The sequence below is a fragment of the Polyodon spathula genome, chromosome 2 (genome assembly GCF_017654505.1).
Source record: "Polyodon spathula isolate WHYD16114869_AA chromosome 2, ASM1765450v1, whole genome shotgun sequence".
Classification (NCBI taxonomy): Eukaryota; Metazoa; Chordata; class Actinopteri; order Acipenseriformes; family Polyodontidae; genus Polyodon; species Polyodon spathula.
Window position 1 is genome coordinate 28298323 of NC_054535.1, and position 21745 is coordinate 28320067.

The 21745-nt window shown below is 37.1% G+C and overlaps 1 protein-coding gene across 1 annotated transcript; it reads left to right on the forward strand.

Annotated features, from left to right (window-relative positions):
- The first annotated feature begins 180 nt into the window (after positions 1-180).
- On the forward strand, positions 181-21541 carry LOC121294893 (DNA-directed RNA polymerase II subunit RPB2-like). Its single transcript, XM_041219066.1, has 25 exons — positions 181-566; positions 1500-1572; positions 1783-1933; positions 2435-2547; positions 4116-4335; positions 4670-4828; positions 5285-5449; positions 5845-6041; positions 6428-6547; positions 6978-7164; positions 7777-7920; positions 8280-8419; positions 9565-9676; positions 11600-11754; positions 12275-12473; positions 12887-13055; positions 13752-13848; positions 14396-14490; positions 17526-17776; positions 18042-18131; positions 18827-18934; positions 19251-19364; positions 19738-19898; positions 20512-20707; positions 21215-21541. The coding sequence occupies exons 1-25, from the start codon at positions 548-550 to the stop codon at positions 21302-21304; spliced, it is 3525 nt and encodes a 1174-aa protein (XP_041075000.1). The 5' UTR covers positions 181-547; the 3' UTR covers positions 21305-21541.
- The last annotated feature ends 204 nt before the right edge of the window (positions 21542-21745 follow it).

The following is a 21745-nucleotide window of genomic DNA, read 5'->3' on the forward strand; positions in this document are numbered from 1 at the left end:
AGGTGGTCTCAGACTGTTTTTAAAACGTACCGAGTCACACAGTCTCAGAACTGTGCTATACCTCCTCAATTCACTGAATGCAGTTCCCTGTTCGTCCTGGAGTCCGAGGACGTGACATACATTCCCCAGCATGCATTGCAATCCACCACTGCACTACAGGTTTTTCATAGGGGTGTGCTAGCATACATTATTATTTTTTCATATTTTTTATGAAGGCGTACATATCTCGTACACATTTTATCTCTTTAGTGCTTTACACATATCTAATAACGTGAATGTGTGTGTGTGTCTGTGTGCTTGGCAGTCGTTAATATCAAGGCTCCCTCCGCGGTAATCTGTGGTATTCTATACCGGAAATTACGACTGGACCATAGACATCCCAGAGTGTAGTTCACGAGCTGGCGTGGAAAGATATAAATGTACTTCAGTTCAGGTTCTTAACATATTCACATAATTTTTTTTTTTTTTTTAAATACCGTTTGTTTAGTGCATAAAGAAAACAAACAAACAAACAAACAACCACCACCACCACCACCACCCATTGAAGATGTATGACCAAGACGAAGGTAAGCATTGTCGTTGCAATATGTATTGTGTTTGTTTCGTATGTGAACGTGGCGCCATCGGAAGTTTGCATTTCATTTTTGATAGGATCGCTTGAAAAATGTGGCAGAAGTAATTCCTTTAAATAAATAAATAACTATTTAATGTGTAAGCAACGTTAGTTAATGTCTAGGCTGCTAAAGTTTAACGACAGTGACTTTATAGTGGGCGCAGCATAGCAACAAACCAAAAGCAACGTGTCTGCTCCGTTGATAACATTTGGTTTAGATTAGTTGTGTTTGCTTTTTTGCATCCATTCTCAGATCTGGAAACTCAGAGAGACATGGTTTAGTTTGTTGTAGTTATTACAGTTTTACTGGGCGAATGATTTCTGTTTTATAGTTTAGGTCTGTGTTATTGTTTTGTACTTCAAATTTCCATCTTAATTATGAGATTTTATTTATTCTACTTACTACAGTTATGTACCATTCACATTTGTTTAGGATGCTGAACAAATTGCAGTTTTTGAAACAGAATAAATCCCATTAAAATCCTGTGTAATTGCTCTTTTGGGATGCTGAAGTTAAGCCATTTTTAATGGTTAGCTTTTGTTTCAATTTCTGTGGTGGCCTGTCATGTTTTGTGTCTTACTTGTATATTAGTGGGTGTTGAATCCATGTGTGACTGTGTATAGTGAATGTATGTGCGTCTTGCAGGAAGAAAAGTTATCTGCTGAATGCATAGCACAATTTTAGTACAAAAGTAACACAAGGTACAGTACTTGCACAATCAATAGAATTGATAGATTGATAGATCAATAGATGGTGTAGGTGAAATGGGATCACTTTTGTGTGGAACTACCTAAAACCTTTCTAGTAGTGCATCACGAACCAACAGGTATTGCATTTTAAAAAATGACATGAAGCATATGCATTTTTATTTATTTATTTTTTTAGATATTCAGTATGATGAAGATGAGGATGAAATCACGCCAGATTTGTGGCAGGAAGCCTGTTGGATTGTTATTAGGTAAGTTTTCCTTTAATTCTTTTACATTAATATGATATGTTTTCATTTAGTTCTTATTGTCCCTTATTAATCTGCAACTGGTTTCATAAGACACCCTGAAAAGCTTTCTGTGTGTTTGGATGTGCAGGATCCTAAATTGTATTTTTGTCCATAATTTTGAATGTATTTTCATATTTTGATTTTCTGTTCTTTTTTTTTTTTTTCTTTTAGCTCATACTTTGATGAAAAGGGCTTGGTACGACAGCAGTTGGATTCATTTGATGAATTTATTCAGATGTCTGTGCAGAGAATAGTTGAGGATGCCCCTCCAATTGACTTGCAAGCTGAAGCTCAGCACACCACTGGAGAGATTGAAGAGCCTGTAAGTTTTTGGCCTCTGATACAACCAACTAATTTCACTGGTGAAGGGGCGGAGTGCTTTCTTACAGTGATTTACCAAATGAGCTTAGACGGGCTGAATAAATAGTAAAAAGTAATCTTTATTTTTATATAGCGCCTTTCATAGTGGACCACTATCACAGAGTGCTTTACACGATACTAGGGCGTCTGGAGTGTGTGAACTGTGCATCAGTTGCAGAGTCACTTACAACAACGTCTCGCCCGAAAGACAGAGCACAAGGAGGTTAAGTGACTTTCATGAGTCAGTGGCTGAGCTGGGGTTTGAACCGGGGACCTCCTGGTTACAAGCCTGTTTCTTTAACCACTGGACAACACAGCCTCCTACATGGCCCATTCTCGTTTGTAATTTGATAACTTTTAACAATGTGTGCATATATCCTTGCAATCCAACTTTTCAGAGTTTCAGGAATATAAACAGAATATCATGTACACAAAAATAAAAAGTTTTTATTTTTCATTTAAGCCTCGTTATTTGCTGAAGTTTGAACAGATTTACCTGTCTAAACCAACACACTGGGAGAGAGATGGTGCTCCTTCTCCTATGATGCCAAATGAAGCCAGGCTCCGAAATCTTACGTACGTGGTTTGAGAGTTTTCTATTTCTGCTTTGGGTCCTGCTTTTATTGAGCAAAGCTGTGCTAATGTTAAGATTCATTTTAGTAGGCTCTTGGTGTATATTTAGATTTTTTTGTTATTCAGTATTGTATGCAGTGTTACAGACTTTTCAGTTATACACTACTTCCCCATCACAATAAGAAAAAAAAATCATGTGTGTTAATTGAGTTGAATCAGTTTTTAGTAATTTGAGTATTTGTCATACTCAAATAATTAGCCAAACTCTTATTAAACACATTTCCTAAGACCTAAGAATTTTTGTGTACGGTCCTGGCCAAATTTAGCAGTCGATTGTTGGAAATCACTTCTTATAATAGAAATTTACTGATCACGAGTTTCCTTTTCATGCAAATTATTTTGGACCTCAGCCCCCCCCCAGGGAGGAAAAGATTTAATACAATTATTTGACCTAGTTCGAACAGCTGAGTGTTAGGGGTATTGGGAAATGTGTTAAGTTGCATAGAGATTGGCGCCTCTACTGTTTTTTAGTGCTGTTTTGGGACTATTAATCCTGTGATGCCATAGTGTTCATGCATCAATGCCATTTCCATGAAGCATTGAAATGAGTGACCAGTGCAAAAAAATGTGCATTATCTTTGCAGACAAAAGTGAAGGTGTTAAAAGCTGTGGGTAAAGCACCACTGAACAAGGAAATGTGTTGCTGTAGCTTTCAACATTCCTGTGAATACATTCTCAACCATTCTGAAAAATTAGAATACAATAGTAAAGGTCTATGAACAGCTAACTGTGGATGCAAGTCTTCAGCATTTGAGATTTGCTAAATACCCAGAATGTGCTGGGACCACTAAGACTCAAAGCTGATAAATTAGCACTGCAGCAGGGGCATGCAGATTTCAAATGCAGTTCAGGGTGGCTTGAATGGTTAACATGCAATATACTGTAACTTACTGTTGCCCTTGCAACTGTTTGTTTTTTTATAACCGTTTTTTGCAACATGTACTTTTTAAAAGTTAGTTATGACTGGATTTTCAGTAAAATGCACAGTACATTTCAATTTAATACTTTTAATTATACTGTGATTTAAATTTGATTTGTGTTACTGTAACTTCAATCAAAACTCACAATATGGGTTAGCATAGACTCCTAATAATTATTGATACAACACACTTTTTTGCTGGTCCCTTGAAATTCTCATTAATGACCATTTTGTTTTTAGTATTCATTGACTCTAACTCTTCCCTGTTCTCGATATGGTGTATTATAGGGGGATGATGAAGCAATAATGTTTGCAAACATCATTAAACATGTTTGTGCCAATAACAATATTTTTATTTTAATTTGTTATACCTCACACTGGTAAATTGCTGTTTGAAAGTTCCAGGTTTTACAATGCTGTGACTGCTATTTAAAAGCTTAATGGAAGAGGTGCACCTGCCTTTAAGAGAACAGAAGCCATCCTGTCTAAGCTCAAGAGAACGACTCACCTAGCTGTTTAAAGCTTCAGTGGTCATTGACGCTGTTTTTCCAGGATTGTGTTTTTACTGCTTTGCCCTTGTCTTCATGTACAGGTACTCGGCGCCTCTTTATGTGGACATCACAAAAACCATAATTAGGGAGGGAGAGGACCAGCTGCTGACACAGCACCAGAAAACCTTCATTGGAAAGATTCCAATCATGCTTCGCTCCACATACTGCTTGTTGAGTGGCCTGACAGATCGTGATCTTTGTGAGTTGAATGAGTGTCCCCTGGATCCTGGTGGATATTTTATTATCAATGGATCAGAAAAGGTGAGTCTGGAAGTTAAACATCTGGTCACCTAACCGACTGACAGTCGGAATACACATTTTATGTGGGCTTCTGTTGCAGTTAACCGTCCACATACCATACTGAGCACCTTTACATATTACTGAGACCTCTTTTGTTGAGCAATTGAGGGCTATACATTTCATACAGATGTAGTTCTTTGGTGCCTGTTTTTTTTCCTTATATAACCCTGCTTACTACTTAATCCACATTGGCTGATCTAATGGTATATCTTGTGATAATTGCTTTTCTTAACTGGATTAACATGTCTTTGTTTTGAAGCTGTAGCCTGTGTTAACATTGTGCTTTTTGCTCTAGGTTCTGATTGCCCAGGAGAAGATGGCCACGAACACAGTTTATGTGTTTGCAAAGAAAGACTCTAAATATGCTTACACAGGCGAATGTCGATCCTGTTTGGAAAACTCTTCTCGCCCAACAAGTTCAATATGGGTCAGCATGATGGCAAGAGGTGGACAGGTGAGAACCCATTACTTGACAACCATGAGAGCAAGGCATAGAGAAGCAGGTGTTCGAAAATGTGTAATGCCCTCAGGGTCACAAAAACAAAAGCTATGTACCTGCTCTCTAATAAATTAAAGAGCGTAATACTGCATTGGCTGGTTTCACAGGTGGCGTTAGCAGTAGTTTTGAATTACGTTACTTAAACTGGCATTGGGTGGTCTAAGATTAGTGCAAGAAGGCAGTCTTTTAAAGTGCATAATTTCTGTAAATAGTTCTTTTTCTCTTTACAGTAAGATTCACTTATTTTGTCTTACAGAAAATATCATCCTTGCTTTTCAATATAAAATTATTTTTGCTTCAAAATGTAATGTTCATGATGACCATTAATGGTTTAACTGTACTCCACATATGTTCTGATTTTAGTAAATTCAAATCTAGGTACTCATGCACAAATCTTTTTTTGCTCAACAGGGAGTAAAGAAAAGTGCAATTGGTCAGAGAATCGTATCCACGTTGCCATATATTAGGCAAGAAGTCCCTATCATCATTGTGTTTCGTGCTCTGGGGTTTGTGTCTGACAGAGACATCTTGGAGCATATTATTTATGATTTTGATGATCCAGAAATGATGGAAATGGTAAGTTGTAGGGATTATTTATTTTAAGGAAATAAAACAAGTCATGTAATCACCCAGAAAAGGCTCCATCACAATTTCGAGTAGAGCGATTTAATGTCTGAAATAAATTAAGCAAAATTGTACTCCTTTTTTTCATTCACTTTAACAACCCAGAGTATATCTGTTGCCTAAAGGAAGAATTACCTGCAACTGACCTGACTTGCTTGTTTCGCATAATCAATCAAATGACAATAAACAAATACATGCTGGGAATTGAAGGGGAATTCTGATTCTAGTAAAAACATATTTGGTTATAACTGATTAATTTGCTCAGAGTACAAGCTTAAACTTGCCCAATTCCATATGGGCGGCACAATTGTAGGCAGGCCATTTTATGTTGTGATATTTTATTTCAGGTCAAACCGTCACTGGATGAAGCTTTTGTTATTCAGGAACAGAACGTGGCTCTGAATTTCATCGGTTCGAGAGGTGCGAAACCTGGAGTAACGAAAGAGAAGAGAATTAAGTATGCCAAGGAAGTCTTGCAGAAAGAAGTGCTGCCACACGTGGGTGTCAGTGACTTCTGTGAAACAAAGAAGGCCTATTTCTTGGGGTAGGATGCTAAACCTACATTTTAATCAAAATATATATTTATAAAAAAAATAAATCTACAAGTACCAGCACAGTATGTCCAGTTGCTCCCAGGGCAGTTAAAATGGTGGTCATGTACAACATTCAGCAAGTCATGAGAGAAACATAATCAAGCTCTTGTAGCTTTTTTTCAATACAATTTTGTGGTTTGTTGTAAGGTTAAACTTTTTTTAATACATGCAGTAAACCTGTATGTGATACTCATTAAGTGCCCAGCAGTATATTCTAAAAGTTTTTTGTAGGATTTTCCCAGTACCTAGTTCATAACTCTTTACAGTCTGTTTCTTGTTTTACTTGCCTAGGAAATGACAGTTGATGTTCAATAAAGTAATTATTTTTCTTTTTTAGGTACATGGTTCATAGGCTGCTGCTGGCTGCTTTAGGCAGGCGAGAGCTGGATGACAGAGATCACTATGGAAACAAAAGACTGGATCTAGCTGGACCCTTACTTGCTTTTCTATTTAGAGGGTAAGACCAATTACTTGTATTTGTAATTTTGCTTTGAACATTGTCTTCAGACATATTGAAGTATTCCTTTTTTAAAACTACACTGTAATTAAGGCTTAGAAGTTTAAATTAAAATGTACTGTATTATGAAGACGTCAAATCGAATTGCTTGTTATGCACAGTTAAGATTTTCTACAATGGTGACTTTGCAGAAAGCATATAATTTGATAGTCCTCCAAATGAAGTTCCCTTCATAAACTAATACTTAACTGACACATAGTGGGTCAGCTTAATAGTTTTTTTTTTTGCTTACTTGTTTCAGAAATCACAGACTCTTGACTGTACTTTTAAAGTAGTAAAGTTTCTAAATGGGGAGGTGGAGGGAGGGGGTCATAGTTCAATAACTAGGACAGGCCCTAAAGGTTACATATCTATTGCCAATTTTTTTCAGAATGTTTAAGAACCTGTTGAAAGAAATCCGAATGTATGCACAGAAATTCATAGACGGAGGGAAAGATTTCAATTTGGAGTTGGCTATCAAAACCCGAATCATCTCGGATGGATTGAAGTATTCTCTGGCTACTGGAAATTGGGGCGACGTAAAGAAGGCCCATCAAGCAAGAGCTGGAGTTTCTCAGGTAATTATTGGGAAGATAAATTGCACCCTGAAACTTACACAGCATCAGCATTTTCTCATGTTAGGATTACTGCCAGATCGCACCTCCTCTGACCCTAAGAACACTTGCTGTTATGGGTCCATCAACCAGTATTGATGATGACTATGATACCAAAATAATTGCTGCTTTTCCTGCCCCACATAATTTTCTGGTGGTATATCATGTGTTGTAGTGCCTTTTGGTTCATATACTGCAACTTGATAATACCTAGCTAGTTTGTAATATGGTGGAGTCGTTTCCTTGTCCAGTTCAGCTACCTTTCTTTTAGTAAAAAACAGAATCAGCAGTTTGTTGTAATGCTTGTTGAGTGCTTTTTTACATTACCAGTACATTCAGAATTTTTTTTAGATGTTCTTAACCTTAAGAATTCCTAAAGTACATGGAATTGCTCTCTTCAAAACCAGTGAAGCTTTAATAGGGATAGCTTTTGAACACTACACTGGCCTATTAGTCGTTTGTTTTGTTTTTTTTTTGGGGGGGGGGGGGGGGGGGGGGCGGCGGCTGGACAATGAAGAAGTCTCTGTTTGTGTGTATGAACAAGCAGATACCTATCTACAGCAATTTCTTTTGTAGGTGTTGAATCGTCTGACTTTTGCTTCAACTTTGTCTCACCTGAGGCGTCTGAACTCTCCAATTGGTAGAGATGGGAAACTGGCTAAACCCAGGCAGCTGCATAATACACTGTGGGGTATGATTTGTCCTGCTGAGACTCCAGAGGTAAGAACATCAATGTACATTTTGTCAAAACTAGTTTCTTACATTTTAGTGCTTCCCTGTACCAATGCTGCTTTTCTATGACTGACCTGTTTTTAATGTTGACTGTGGTCCTTCATATAACATATTGAAATTGACTAGAAGAATATGTTGGATCTCCAAAATGATGGCAGTACATATTTGGTAAGGTTTACTGGAATTGTCTTGTTATCTCTGTTATTAAGCCTATATTTCACAAAGGGTCTTGAAGCACTTTGTGTTTAATTCCATTCCTAAGCAGTAATGTAGTGGTGTGTTTTAGATGAGATTTCAATACTGTTTTCACCAGTGAGACCATGTGCTATTTTATCGATGTCTTTTAGGGTCACGCTGTAGGGCTTGTAAAGAACCTGGCTCTCATGGCCTACATCTCTGTGGGCTCTCAGCCTTCCCCAATCTTGGAGTTCTTGGAGGAGTGGAGTATGGAAAACCTGGAGGAGATTTCACCTGCTGCTATTGCTGAGTAAGTCCTATTGTTTGTAGAGGACAAAATGTTGCATTTAAGATTGAAAGCTTATTATCAATCAATCATCTATTTTATATAGCGTCTTTCATAGTGGACCCCCATCACAAAGTGCTTTACAAGGTGCAGTAACAACAAGAAAATCCATAATACTTAAAATACAGACAAATGTATAATACATGATATACATTAAAAAAAAGCATAATACATTAAATACAGTGGAAAGTGCATAATACATAAAATAGTAGCAACATGGCAGCTAATAGCAGATATCAGGCTTAAAGAGCATGGAAAGCAAGAGAGAACAGGTGGGTCTTGAGAGTTGATTTAAAGCGAGCGACAATGAGAGCATCACACACCAAAGCTGGGAGAGAGTTCCATAGAGTTGGAATGTGCAGAGTCAGTCATACACTGGAGCGCAAGTTCACACTGTGGCTGTGCAAAGTTGATTAACTCTGCTGGAGATTCTACTGGGAGCCTCTCATTTTGTGATCTTAGTAAGTATGTGTTGGACCTTGCAATCATACACCAGGAAACAGAGTTTGACTTTTGAAGTTTATTGAAAACTAAGATTTACCACCATCTAGGAATGCCAAGTAGAGTACAGCTGTGTGAGTGGCACTGTCCACAATATTCAGCAGAAATCAACAAAATACAATTTGTGCTATGGAATGATGGCACTGGAGTTGGTCCCTATTCATTGAATTTGGCACAATCAAAATGGTGTCAAGACTACCTGTAAAGAGAAAGAGATAATTTTTTCTTTTTTAATTTGGACACCTGTCCACAAGATCAGACCACCAGAACTCCTTTTACATTGGCCTGCAATAGCCACAACAATGATATGACTTCCTAACACTTGGTGTCTATTGCTAATTCATCGCGGCTCAGCCACTGACACACTGTGTGACCCTGAGCAAGTCACTTAACCTCCTTGTGCGTTGTCCTTCAGATGAGACGTAAAACCAAGGTCCTATTGGAAGTGATTCTGCAGGAGCAATTGTGATGTATAGTTTACCCCCAAGTCTCCAAGTCACTTTGGATAAAAGCATCTGCTAAATGACTAATTCATTATAGTAAATTACTAAGCCATGCAGCTCCTTAGAGATGCGTGTTTTGATTTGATATGAGATGTTACTTTACAGTGCTACCAAGATCTTTGTCAATGGCTGCTGGGTGGGAATACACAAGGATCCTGAGCAGCTGATGAATACACTGAGAAAACTGCGTCGCCAAATGGACATCATCGTGTCTGAGGTAAGGTTTTCATTCAGCTAGTAGAAACTGCAATTACTGAAATGTATATATCAAACATCTATCAAAATGTCTTGCAGGTTACTGCATTAAAATGTACTATACACACACACACATACACAGTGGCTTGCAAAAGTATTCAGACCTCTGCCAATTCTCTCATATTACCAAATTACAAATGGTACATTGAAATTTTGTTCTGTTTGATATTTTATTTTTAAACACTGAAACTCAGAATCAATTATTGTAAGGTGACATTGGTTTTATGTTGGGAAATATTTTTAAGAAAAATGAAAAACTGCAATATCTTGCTTGCATAAGTATTCAACCCCTGTGCTGTGGAAGCTCCCAGTTTGCACCAATGAAAGAAATTGCCCTAACGAGGACACAATTACCTTACCGTTGGCCTCCACCTGTGAACCATTAAAGTTGCTGTCACATTTTCTGGATAAAAACCTCACTGTTGAAGGATCATTGGTAAGTCTGTGAATCTGAAGGAAAATGAAGACCAAAGAGCATTCTACAGAAGTTAGAGATAAAGTAATACAAATACAGAGATTAGGGAAAGGGTACAAAATAATATCCAAGTGTTTGGATATCCCAGTGAGCACAGTTGGATCAATAATCAGGAAGTGGAAGCTGCATCACACCACCCAGGCACTGCTAAGAAAAAGCATTCCCTCAAAACTCAGTGTTTAAACAAGAAAGAGACTTGAGAGAAGCCACAAAGAGGCCAACAATCACTTTGAAGGAGCTACAGAGTTCAGTGACTGGGAGTGAAGTAATGGTGCACCAGTCAACCATATCAAGAGCTCTGCATAACACTGGCCTGTATGGGAGGGTGACAAGAAAGAAGCAGTTACTCAAAAAGTACCATCTGAAAGCACATCTGTAGTTTGCCAGAAAGTATAAGAGTGACCCAGCTGCGATGTGGGAAAAGGTTTTGTGGTCAGATGAGACCAAGATAGAGCTTTTTGGCCAAAACTCAAAGCGCTATGTGTGGCGCAAACCTAACGGTGCCCATTCCTCAAGACACACCATCCCTACAGTGAAGTATGGTGGTGGCATCATCATGCTGTAGGGATGCTTCTCATCAGCAGGGACTGGGCATTTTGTTACAATAGAAGGAAGAATGGATGGAGCATAAAATACAGGAAAATACTGCATGAGAATCTGCGTCGGTCTGCTAAAAAACTGAAGCTTGGGAGGAAATTCACCTTTTCAGCAGGACAAGGATCCCAAGCACAAGGCCAAAGCAACACTGGAGTGGCTCAAGAACAAAAAGGTGAATGTCCTACAGTGGCCTGATCTCAGTCCCATTGGGAATCTGTGGCACTATTTGAAAATTGCGGTCCACAAGCGTGGTCCAACCAACCTGAACAACCTGGAGCAAATCTGCCAAGAAGAATGGGTCAAAATCACTCCGACACTGTGTGCAAAGCTAGTACATACTTACCCCAAAAGACTTAAAGCTGTTATTGCAGCAAAAAGTGGCTTTACCAAATATTAATGTGTGGGGGTTGAATACTTATGCAAGCAAGATATTTCAGTTTTTTATTTTTCTTAAATATTTCCCAACATAAAACCAATGTCACCTTACAATAATTGATTTTGAGTTTAAGTGTTTTAAAATAAAATATCAAACAGAATGAAATTTCAATGTACCATTTGTAATTCAGTAATATGAGAGAATTGGTCAGGGGTCTGAATACTTTTGCAAGTCACTGTGTGTGTGTGTGTGTTTATCTAATTTTTTTTTTTTTTTTTTTTTTTAAACTTGCTGAAAGTTTAAACTAAATGCAGAGATACCAGTTAATAATTCTGGCTGCCTGCATCCTGTCAGTAATAACAATAATCTTTCCCTGCATAACTGGAAAAGGCAGTGTTTATATCCGTATTGCAATAGTCCTCTCTTGTGTGCCACAGGTCTCTATGATTCGTGATATCAGAGAGCGAGAGATCCGTATTTACACGGATGCTGGAAGGATCTGTAGACCGCTTCTGATTGTGGAGAAACAGAAGCTGCTGCTGAAGAGGCGACATATCGACCAGCTGAAAGAGAGAGAGTACAATAATTACAGGTAAATACTATCCACTAACCATGCTATTAAATTGAGTTAGGTACCGTAATGTTGAGTTATTTAGGGCAAACATTTCTTGATCTTCAACTGCTACAGCCTCTATAAAATAAGCAAATGGAGTATTGCAGACAAATGTAAGAATAAATAAACCAAAACATATCTTTTGGATTTCATGTCTGTCACAGTAGTGATAGTACCACATGAGCTGATTATCAGACAAGTAAAATAGACTAATACTACTTATAATTAATCTATGTGGTTGGATAGTAAATAAGCAAAACTAAATTGCAGCTCTGGACAAGTACATTCTGTTCTCAATATTTCTAAAAAGGTATCGCAACTAGTTTATTTTTTCCTGTATTTTCTAATATTTGATAACTCTAATTTACAGCTCTGGCGGTGGACAAATGATACTGATATGCATTTTGTTTGCTCTGGTTTTCAATGAATTGCCTACTAATCAAAGTCTTAATAAATGTGCATTGTGTTAATGGAAAATGTGCCTGTTCAATCTTTGTAGTTGGCAGGATCTCGTGGCTAGTGGTGTCGTTGAATATATTGATACACTGGAAGAGGAGACTGTGATGCTTGCAATGACTCCTGATGACTTGCAGGAGAAGGGAGTTGCCTATTGCTCAACTTACACCCACTGTGAGATTCATCCGTCCATGATCCTTGGAGTCTGTGCCTCCATTATCCCTTTCCCAGATCATAACCAGGTACTTGTTTTTTTTAAGTCTCTCTCCTCATCCTAGAGAAGTCGGACTAGAAATCTAGGCTTTTTTCCATGTTGATGTCAAACTAACTCTATAGTCTAATTTATTCCTTTTTTAAATTAACAAATAATTCAAGCTATCCTAAGTACTCGATTTTTAAATAATGTAATTAAGGCAGATGTAACACATCCAAAAAGAGGTTATGTTTTGCTATAAAATCTGGTAGACCCATTCAAAAAGATGCATGTAATAAAGCTATACATAAAATAACTTGGAAACCAATGTTATTTCCAAAAATAAAATATTCCCCAGGTACCTGGGGTTGCAAGAACATAGATGTACTGAACTACAGCTATAGCTTGTTCAAAAAAACCCCAAAACTTACAGATTTTTTCTTTTTTTTTCTTTTGTTGTAGTCCCCAAGAAACACATACCAGTCTGCTATGGGTAAGCAAGCCATGGGTGTTTATATTACAAACTTCCATGTGCGTATGGACACCCTGGCACATGTGCTGTATTACCCGCAGAAACCCTTGGTGACGACACGTTCTATGGAGTACCTGCGATTCAGAGAACTTCCAGCAGGTATGTGTCAAAGCAGAGTTTTAGTCCCAGAGCAGTCGATTAATCACATAACAGGTCTCGTATGATGTGGAATTGTTGTTGTAATCTATTTTGCCCAAAGCATTTTACTTAAGGAATACTAGGACAGAGAAGGGTGTTTTTAGTAAATTGTTTGATTTAATATTTCATATACCTTTTTTTTTTTTTTTTTTAAAGGCAATTAAAAAAAAAATACCGTTTTTCACATTCATAACCCATTGCAAGAACCAAAACCTTGGAAAATATTTTGTGCACTACACCCATATAAGGGCAATAATCAAAACTGCCCCAGATTTATTTATTTTAATAAGTAATTTAACCTAAATTTGTGTTTCCTGAAATGACTTGCCTGCATTTCTTCCTTTTTTGTTCTCTTCTGTGGAGTTCCCCATTTGTGTAAAGCAGACTTCTCTCTCTTGCTTTTTGTGTAATTTGAATATTAATATTTGTGTTACTACCACTGAAAAGCGAACAGTAGAGATTAAAGCTGCTATGTCCCATAGTCCTGTTCAATTTCGCACTAAATATGTCCTTGAAGTCTGTGTACTGCTGTCTTCTAATGTTTAGATTTCTGTGTTCTTTATTATAACACAAACCTTGCTGACAGTCTAAATTGTTTACATTCCTCAAAGGCGGCTTGTATAATGGCACAAATACTGCATATATTCTCTTCCTCAGGCATCAACTCGATAGTCGCAATTGCATCATACACAGGATACAATCAAGAAGATTCTGTTATCATGAATCGCTCTGCTGTTGACAGAGGCTTCTTCAGGTTTGTGTGCTGTTCTGATTGTCTGGCACTGCTTTTCCGTTTGTGAGGTTGTCACAGGCGTATGGAGTTAGGGACAGAAAAAAACTATGGATATGTGTGGATACATACAAGAACACCACTTTTATATAAAAGTATGCAAATATTGCATACTTTAACGTGGGTGCTGTGTAAGAATTTGTTAAATATTTTGATGTGTTGCCAATATGCGTCCCTCGCTCATTTAAACACAATAATCCATCTTTCCAAAAGCATTTCCTCTGATTGTTAATAAGCAATGCAAGTGTTAATCTAACCAGAATACAATTCGTACAGAAAACACAATAGGATATTAAACAGGAAATAAATTGCATTTTAGGAAAACACAAATGTAAAGAATCCCCTTCGTGTTTCAACCTACAGGGGGCAGCACTTTCAGAGTTACAGTGTTTTAGGATGCATAAATGTTAAATTTAAACGGATAAAAAAAAATTGAAATGAAATCAGTCCACCAGATAAGTACCCCATTGGCATTTAGATAAAGCAGAATATATATTTTTTATTTTAATAGGTCTGTATTCTATCGTTCTTACAAAGAACAGGAATCAAAGAAAGGATTTGACCAAGAGGAAATTTTTGAAAAACCAACACGTGAAAGCTGTCAAGGTAAGGGAAATATGAATTAATATTGTATTTTGAAACATTTCTACTAGTAAAAACAAAGTTTGATGGAAAAAATATTATGACACGGTACAATTTAGAGTAACCAGTGCTAGAGATAGTTAGATATACACACACACACACATACATAGGTTGCGTTAACGCAAAATTTTGCATCCTACACTTAAAATAAATCCATTGGACAAATATGTTTTGTCTTGCGTTCACGGGACGCACAGAATGTGAAAGGGCCACAGACATGCATAGGTAATCTATTAAGCTGCAGCAAAATGAACGAATAATGCTTGCTTGTGTAAAAATAACAATAGAACAGCATCGATTAAGGTGCACTCCAGCCCTGTAGGTGGCAGCAATAAGCCTCATATTTGGCTTACGCAGCAATATTAAGGATATTTACTTTGGGGGCCTGTCCACACTACAGAACCGATCTCAAGAACCGTACTCAAACATTTTAATTAATCCAGCTCAAAGCGTCCACGCTGAAGTATAGTTTCATGTTTAGACTGGTGCACGGGTCTCCAACCCTGGTCCTGGAGAGCTACTGTGGCGGCTGGTTTTCGTTTCAGCCAATGTCTTGGTTACTTAATTGAACTAATTATTTGCTTAATTAGTCAAGATTAACCGGTGTTCCAGATTTTTAGCCACTGATGATGTAAAGACACCTATAAAACCTGTTGGAGACCCCTGGTCTGGTGTAATGCGTACACACACTATTCCTCCTTAAAATAATTTGTTTACAGTTCCTAGCAGTGCAGTGAACAGTGCAAACTAATACAGTAGTATCCCACCACACACTATTTTATTTTAAAATGATGTGTTATGCCTCATATTAACAGAAGTCCACATTGCTTAGAAATAAAACAAATATTTTGGAAAAAGTAAATGCAAACACACGCACGCACACAAGTAGGGCTTGAAGTTTTCCAGTTTTATTCTTAATACAGTGATGTCCCTTTAAACAAATGTAGCTGATTTTGTGTTTCATAGTTAAACTCAGAAAAAGCTGTTTAATTACAAAACAGTCTTTTGTTTTACCTTCATATCTAATTCTGGTCCCTTTAATTTTATTTGAAACAGACCTGACAAATTGTGCATCCCCGATCCTACTTTTAACTCTCATTTCATTTTTGCAGTTGTCTAATTTTAACATTGTGCATTTGTTATTTTCCCCACTAGTTTAACAGATGTCTTGACCAGATTTTTTTTTTTTTAAGCATAAAAATGAATATCTAGTATGGAGTGTACACTTATAGCAAGTCAGTTGCCAATCAGAAGTTTTTTGCTTAACAATCAGCATCTTCAGGGGATTCTCATGAAGAGGATCACCCATCTGCATTTCAGCCATCTACTTCTGACTGTACAAATACTACAGTGACTGAAGCAGTAGTAATGCAGAAAAACTAAAACGAAAAATATGTTATAATTTTGAATGAGAGATGAAGTATCCGTGTCTTGTTTATCGAGACGGGAAGATGTATTGTAGTGTGTGTGAAAGAGCTGCTGGGCTTAAAAAAAAAAAAAGTATATACATGCAGATGTACAAATTTAAGAATCTTTGCTTAAGACACACACGGCGATGATGTTGTTGACATGCTGAAAAATATGAAAACACGTAGATGAAAGCAACAAACAGTGCAGAGTCCCATCTTTGTTGTCTGTGTTCATACTATACACAGACAGAGATTTTTTAAACTCTATGCCATATAGTTGTTTAAACATTCACAAAAATGTACCTAAATGCACATCCCTGGAGTTTATTAGCCTTTGTGTTAACAATAGTTTGGTATTTGATGGATGGGACACAAAATGAATTAGTGCAGGGTCTAAAATTTGCGTGACAGTTTAAAAAATGGCAAATGATAAAGATTTAATTTAAAAAAATTAACACAGCAGCTCGAGACTATTTAAAAGTTTTAGACAGTAAAAAATAAACTAATAATAACGTAATGATCTCAATGGGTCAAAAATGTTACGGGACAGACAAAAGGCAAGCACATCATTCTGAAATGCCTTGCTTAAAAGGTAACCAGTTTGCTAGAAATGTTGTGTAGTGATTTTTGTATAGATTGTATATATTTTTTTTGCGACTGTGGAATGTAAAACTAGAACCAAAACAGTGAGTTTTTCCCCTGTTTTACAACAGCATTTCCACATTTGTTTTGTTCAAAGTGTTTATAAAGTTAAATTTCAATTTTCATTTGCTTGTTCAACTACAAAAAGGTGTCTGTGTCTGGCCACTGTTTACTATGAAGAAATGGCAATGAATGAAAAAAAACATAAAATAAAATGCAGTGTCAAATTTATATACTCTTTATTTTCGGGAATAAACAAAACAACGTTTAACTTGAATTTCTATTTGACATCCTTGGTTTTGTAGTTAATTCACTGGGGTAAAGTAAGGCCTACACAGCATATTCTTTACCCCTGGATATTTCTACTTTTAACGTGTTACATATTGTAACGTCTTGCTGTAAAATAAAGGCACACACACGGGGGCCACACCCCCAGCCCCTGCTGCTATGCTGTCTGCCTGTGGTCTGAGCAATAAATGGCTTTTATTACTTTTTGAAACGAATGAATATTTAAATTGAATGAAAGTCCAATGTTCTTCCCCTCATGTATATTTCACAATTTTTTCTCTTGCTTTTTTATTTTCTTCTACAAAACCCAGTCATCCCAATCAAAATATGTGCTTCATTTTAAAATGCCGCATTCCTGACCTTTTAAGGAATCTGTCTTCCACACACTTGTCACTTGGAGGCAGATGTATGTCGTAGCTTTTAACTAGCTCAAATAAGTCCTAAGTCCTGTATCTTTTGAAGTCCTAAATAAAGCATTAAAACAGCCATGTGTCCCGTGTCGTGTCGTTTCGTCGGGTACACATGGTACACACAGGGCACAGGTGTCCCCCAACCCCCCCCCCCCCCCCCACAAAAAAAGTATGCTTGTTGCAGTTTTGTATAAAAATGTGATGTCAGGTTGAAGTAGCGCATATTTTAATGACGTTTTAAACACTCCAGGTATGAGGCATGCCATCTATGACAAGCTGGATGATGATGGGTTGATAGCACCTGGAGTTCGTGTCTCTGGGGAGGACGTCATTATTGGTAAAACTGTGACTCTGCCTGAGAACGACGACGAGCTGGAAAGCACGAACAGGAGATACACAAAGCGAGACTGTAGCACTTTCCTCCGCACCAGTGAAACTGGTATTGTGGATCAAGTAATGGTGACGCTCAATCAGGAAGGTTACAAGTTCTGCAAAATTAGGGTGAGTCCAGATGTCAGTGACATGGATCAAAGGATACAGTTAGCCATAGGACAGAGGGAAGGAGACACTACTTTGGAGTGGTGAGGGTATAGAATGGGCTACCTAGTCATGTTGAGGCAGAATCATTAGGATCCTTTAAGGACCCAATTTGACAGTTTTGGAATCTGTCAGTTACGAGGAACCAGGTGAGCCTTGATGGGCCTCTTGTTTGAAAATGTCAGTACTCAATGTTTCAGTTCAAACACCTTTTTTCTCCTCCCTCAAGGTGCGTTCAGTACGAATTCCACAGATTGGAGACAAGTTTGCCAGTAGGCATGGGCAAAAGGGTACTTGTGGTATCCAGTATAGACAAGAGGTAAGAGTTTATCACAAGCATGCCTTTATATGTATTTGTGGTGTGGTGTTTTTTTTTTTTTTTTATCCTTTATGTTGGCTAAATATACACACTAGATATGCTTTTACGTTTAACATGAAATTGTTGACAGTATCAGTAATGAGGCCATTATAAGTTGTTTCTCTGTGGTGGTTTCAGACCACCCTCCTTTCACATCATGTGGACAAGCCCTTGATTTGAACAAGTACATGTAGAATGTAGCCAGTCCGTTAAAATGAGACCCGTAATTCCTGTTGAATGCAAGGAACTTTTTAAAATAAAGATTGCATGTGAATAGTGATGCATGACCTTGTTTGGCCTAGTCTCGCATACACTGCTGAGGTTGGTTTTATAAGTCCCCTTTATGTAATGTTAAAAGATTGCAATATATAAATCCGCCTCCTGTTTTAGATCAGTTGAATACTCCCCACATAGTCATGACCTCTGCTTTATTAGAACCAGCTCTAACATTTTATTCCATCTTTCAGGTGGTTTAAACAAGGAGATAAATTGCAATGTAATGTGTAGTGTTAAATGACAGAAATAGATCAGACAATTCAGAACTGTGAAGCAGCTATGAATTGTACAGAACATTACATGCTATACCCTTTTAATGCTTCATTGTGAGTCATATGATCTGGATGTTTTTTTTTTTTTTAAATGTGTGCTGCTGTTAGGACATGCCCTTTACCTGTGAAGGTATAACACCTGATATCATCATCAACCCTCACGCCATCCCCTCTCGAATGACAGTTGGCCATTTGATTGAATGTCTTCAGGGCAAGGTATGTTTGCTGTGTGTGTTTGTTATACACTAATCGTAATGCTAGTGTTGACTACGTAGGGGGGAAAGCAGTACTGTTCTTAGTGTTCAAGACTTTTGCATTGTTTTTAATTGAACTATGTAAAACTAGTAGCTCAAAAACCTCTGCTGATGTAGCACAAACTATTGGATCTGTATTAAAAGGCTGCTGAAGTTTAGAATCTTGTGCACAATTAACTGTTTTTATCTTGTACCCCATTTTTGTGATGTGAATCTTGTACCTGCTTATCAGTAAAAGCAGACCTAATCATTGTTTTCTTATTTGTATTCCTGAACAGGTGTCAGCAAACAAAGGGGAGATTGGCGATGCCACACCTTTCAATGATGCTGTGAATGTGCAAAAGATTTCAAATCTGTTATCTGAATATGGTTATCATCTTAGAGGAAATGAGGTATACCACTTGTAATTCCAATTAATTTATAATCCCTTTTTCTGAATCTGGGCGTTTGGATTTTGGTGGTCATGAGCAGTGATTGACTCGGATTGAAGCTCTTCCTCTGCATTCACAGTGAAGCAATAGCAAATGCCATGAGTTTCCCCACATTGCCCAGCAAACTTGTCTCAAGGCTGCCCTGGAGGTACCACCTCCTAAGGGGGTGAGGGTGCAGTTGTGAATCCATGTCTATTCAATGCATGATCTTGTTTTTAATACTGCCTGCATGAATCCATTAAAACGCATGCATTTAGTGACTAAAGGGACCAACTAAAAGTCCCTATAAGGCTTTTTAAAAATTTGGTCTAACTAATTTAATATTATTTTGCAGGTGTTATACAATGGCTTTACAGGCCGCAAACTGACTTCCCAGATTTTCATTGGTCCCACATACTACCAGCGGTTAAAGCACATGGTGGATGACAAGATTCACTCGCGCGCTCGTGGACCTGTTCAGATCCTAAACAGGCAGCCCATGGAGGGTAGATCGCGGTAAGTGCATTGAGGCTAAAATTAAAGGGTTGAAAAATTGTGTTTTGCTTAATTGTGCTTTTGTTCATTTATTATTATTATTATTATTATTATTATTATTATTATTATTATTATTATTATTATTATTTTCTGTTAATTGTCTGAAATACATCCCCAACAACATGGCTTGCTTGTGGGAGTAGGCCATTTCGCTCAAATGTGCATTTAAAATGATTTTATCTATCTGGTATTATTCATTTAACAGAGTAATCTAGTAATGCATATGGTTTTACACAATAAAGCCTGATCTCTACAACCACAAATGTTCTGTTTTTTTTTTTTTTTTTTAGGTTCCACATGATTTGACTGTAAACGCCATAAATTTTAATGTAGTCTTTTTTTAGCACATGCAATTAATAGTAACATTTGAATCTCATTTCTATAGTTGGAGCATTCTATGATTTAGATAGAACTGTAGCCTTGTAAATTTAACAAGAGATCCAAGAGACTGTGGGTTTCAATTCAGCATTGCAACGTCACCTCCTAGTCAATCCTATCCACCGGTGGACACCGTGGGTATGAAAGTAGCTGTCTTAGCAGTGCATTGAAATGGATGTGCTGTTTTTCCCCCCAGAGATGGAGGTCTGCGTTTCGGTGAAATGGAACGAGATTGTCAGATTGCTCATGGAGCTGCGCAGTTCTTGAGGGAAAGGCTGTTTGAAGCTTCAGATCCATACCAAGTCCATGTGTGTAATCTATGTGGACTGATGGCAATTGCGAATACAAGGACACACACATACGAGTGTCGTGGATGCAGAAATAAAACACAGGTAAGCTTTTATAAAACCTACTTCGATATCCTAGTGAGCTACATGTTGTGTTTTTTTGTTTCGGTTTTTTGGAAATCAGATAAATGTTTAAAGCATACAAGGCTTCATTTTATATCTTTAGTGAGAAACACCTTGAGCAAAATGTAATGATACCTTTCACCATGATATATATGGCTGCTGTATTGCAGTCATTTTAATGGTGTGTGTGTGTGTGTGTGTGTGTGTGTGTGTGTTATATATATATATATATATATATATATATATATATATATATATATATATATATATATATATATATATATATATATATATATATTAATATATGTAATATGGTAATAATGTAATAATTAATGGTAACACTTTGAGATATTGTCTTCATATTTGGTGCACATCTATATTCTGTGTTTGTGTTGGTTAAGTTTGATTGTGCAAGGAGAAGTAAACCCTTTTGGGTTTAACCAGAGTCCAGTGAATTGTATCATAATAAACTTTGTCTCTTTCTTTCAGATTTCATTGGTTCGAATGCCATATGCCTGCAAACTTCTCTTCCAAGAGTTGATGTCCATGAGTATTGCTCCCCGTATGATGTCTAGTTAAAGACTAGAACTACATAGTAACTGATCAGGATGTTATATTAGCAAGATGTGATAGTCAACTGAGAGATTTTTAAACTGCCACAGTGCGCTCTTCATGGCTGATCAGGAAATAGAATTACAATAGTTTGGATATTAGATAAGTGTGTTTTACTTTTGGCAATAAAAGTATTTTGATTGTTGTAATATCAGTGTTTTCAGCATAAACAACATATGCTACTGTTTTTTTCTTATATTGTTATAAAAGTAAATAATAAAAGCTTGATTTTAAAAAAAAAAAAAAAAAAAAAAAAAAAAAAACACTGAATTCAGTCTTGACAGTGAATTATTCATACATGGTTTGCTGATTTTGTAAGCCATTCCACTCCAGTTAATAGCTACACTGAACACAAATATAAACGCAACATGTAAAGTGTTGGTCCCATGTTTCATGAGCTGAATAAAA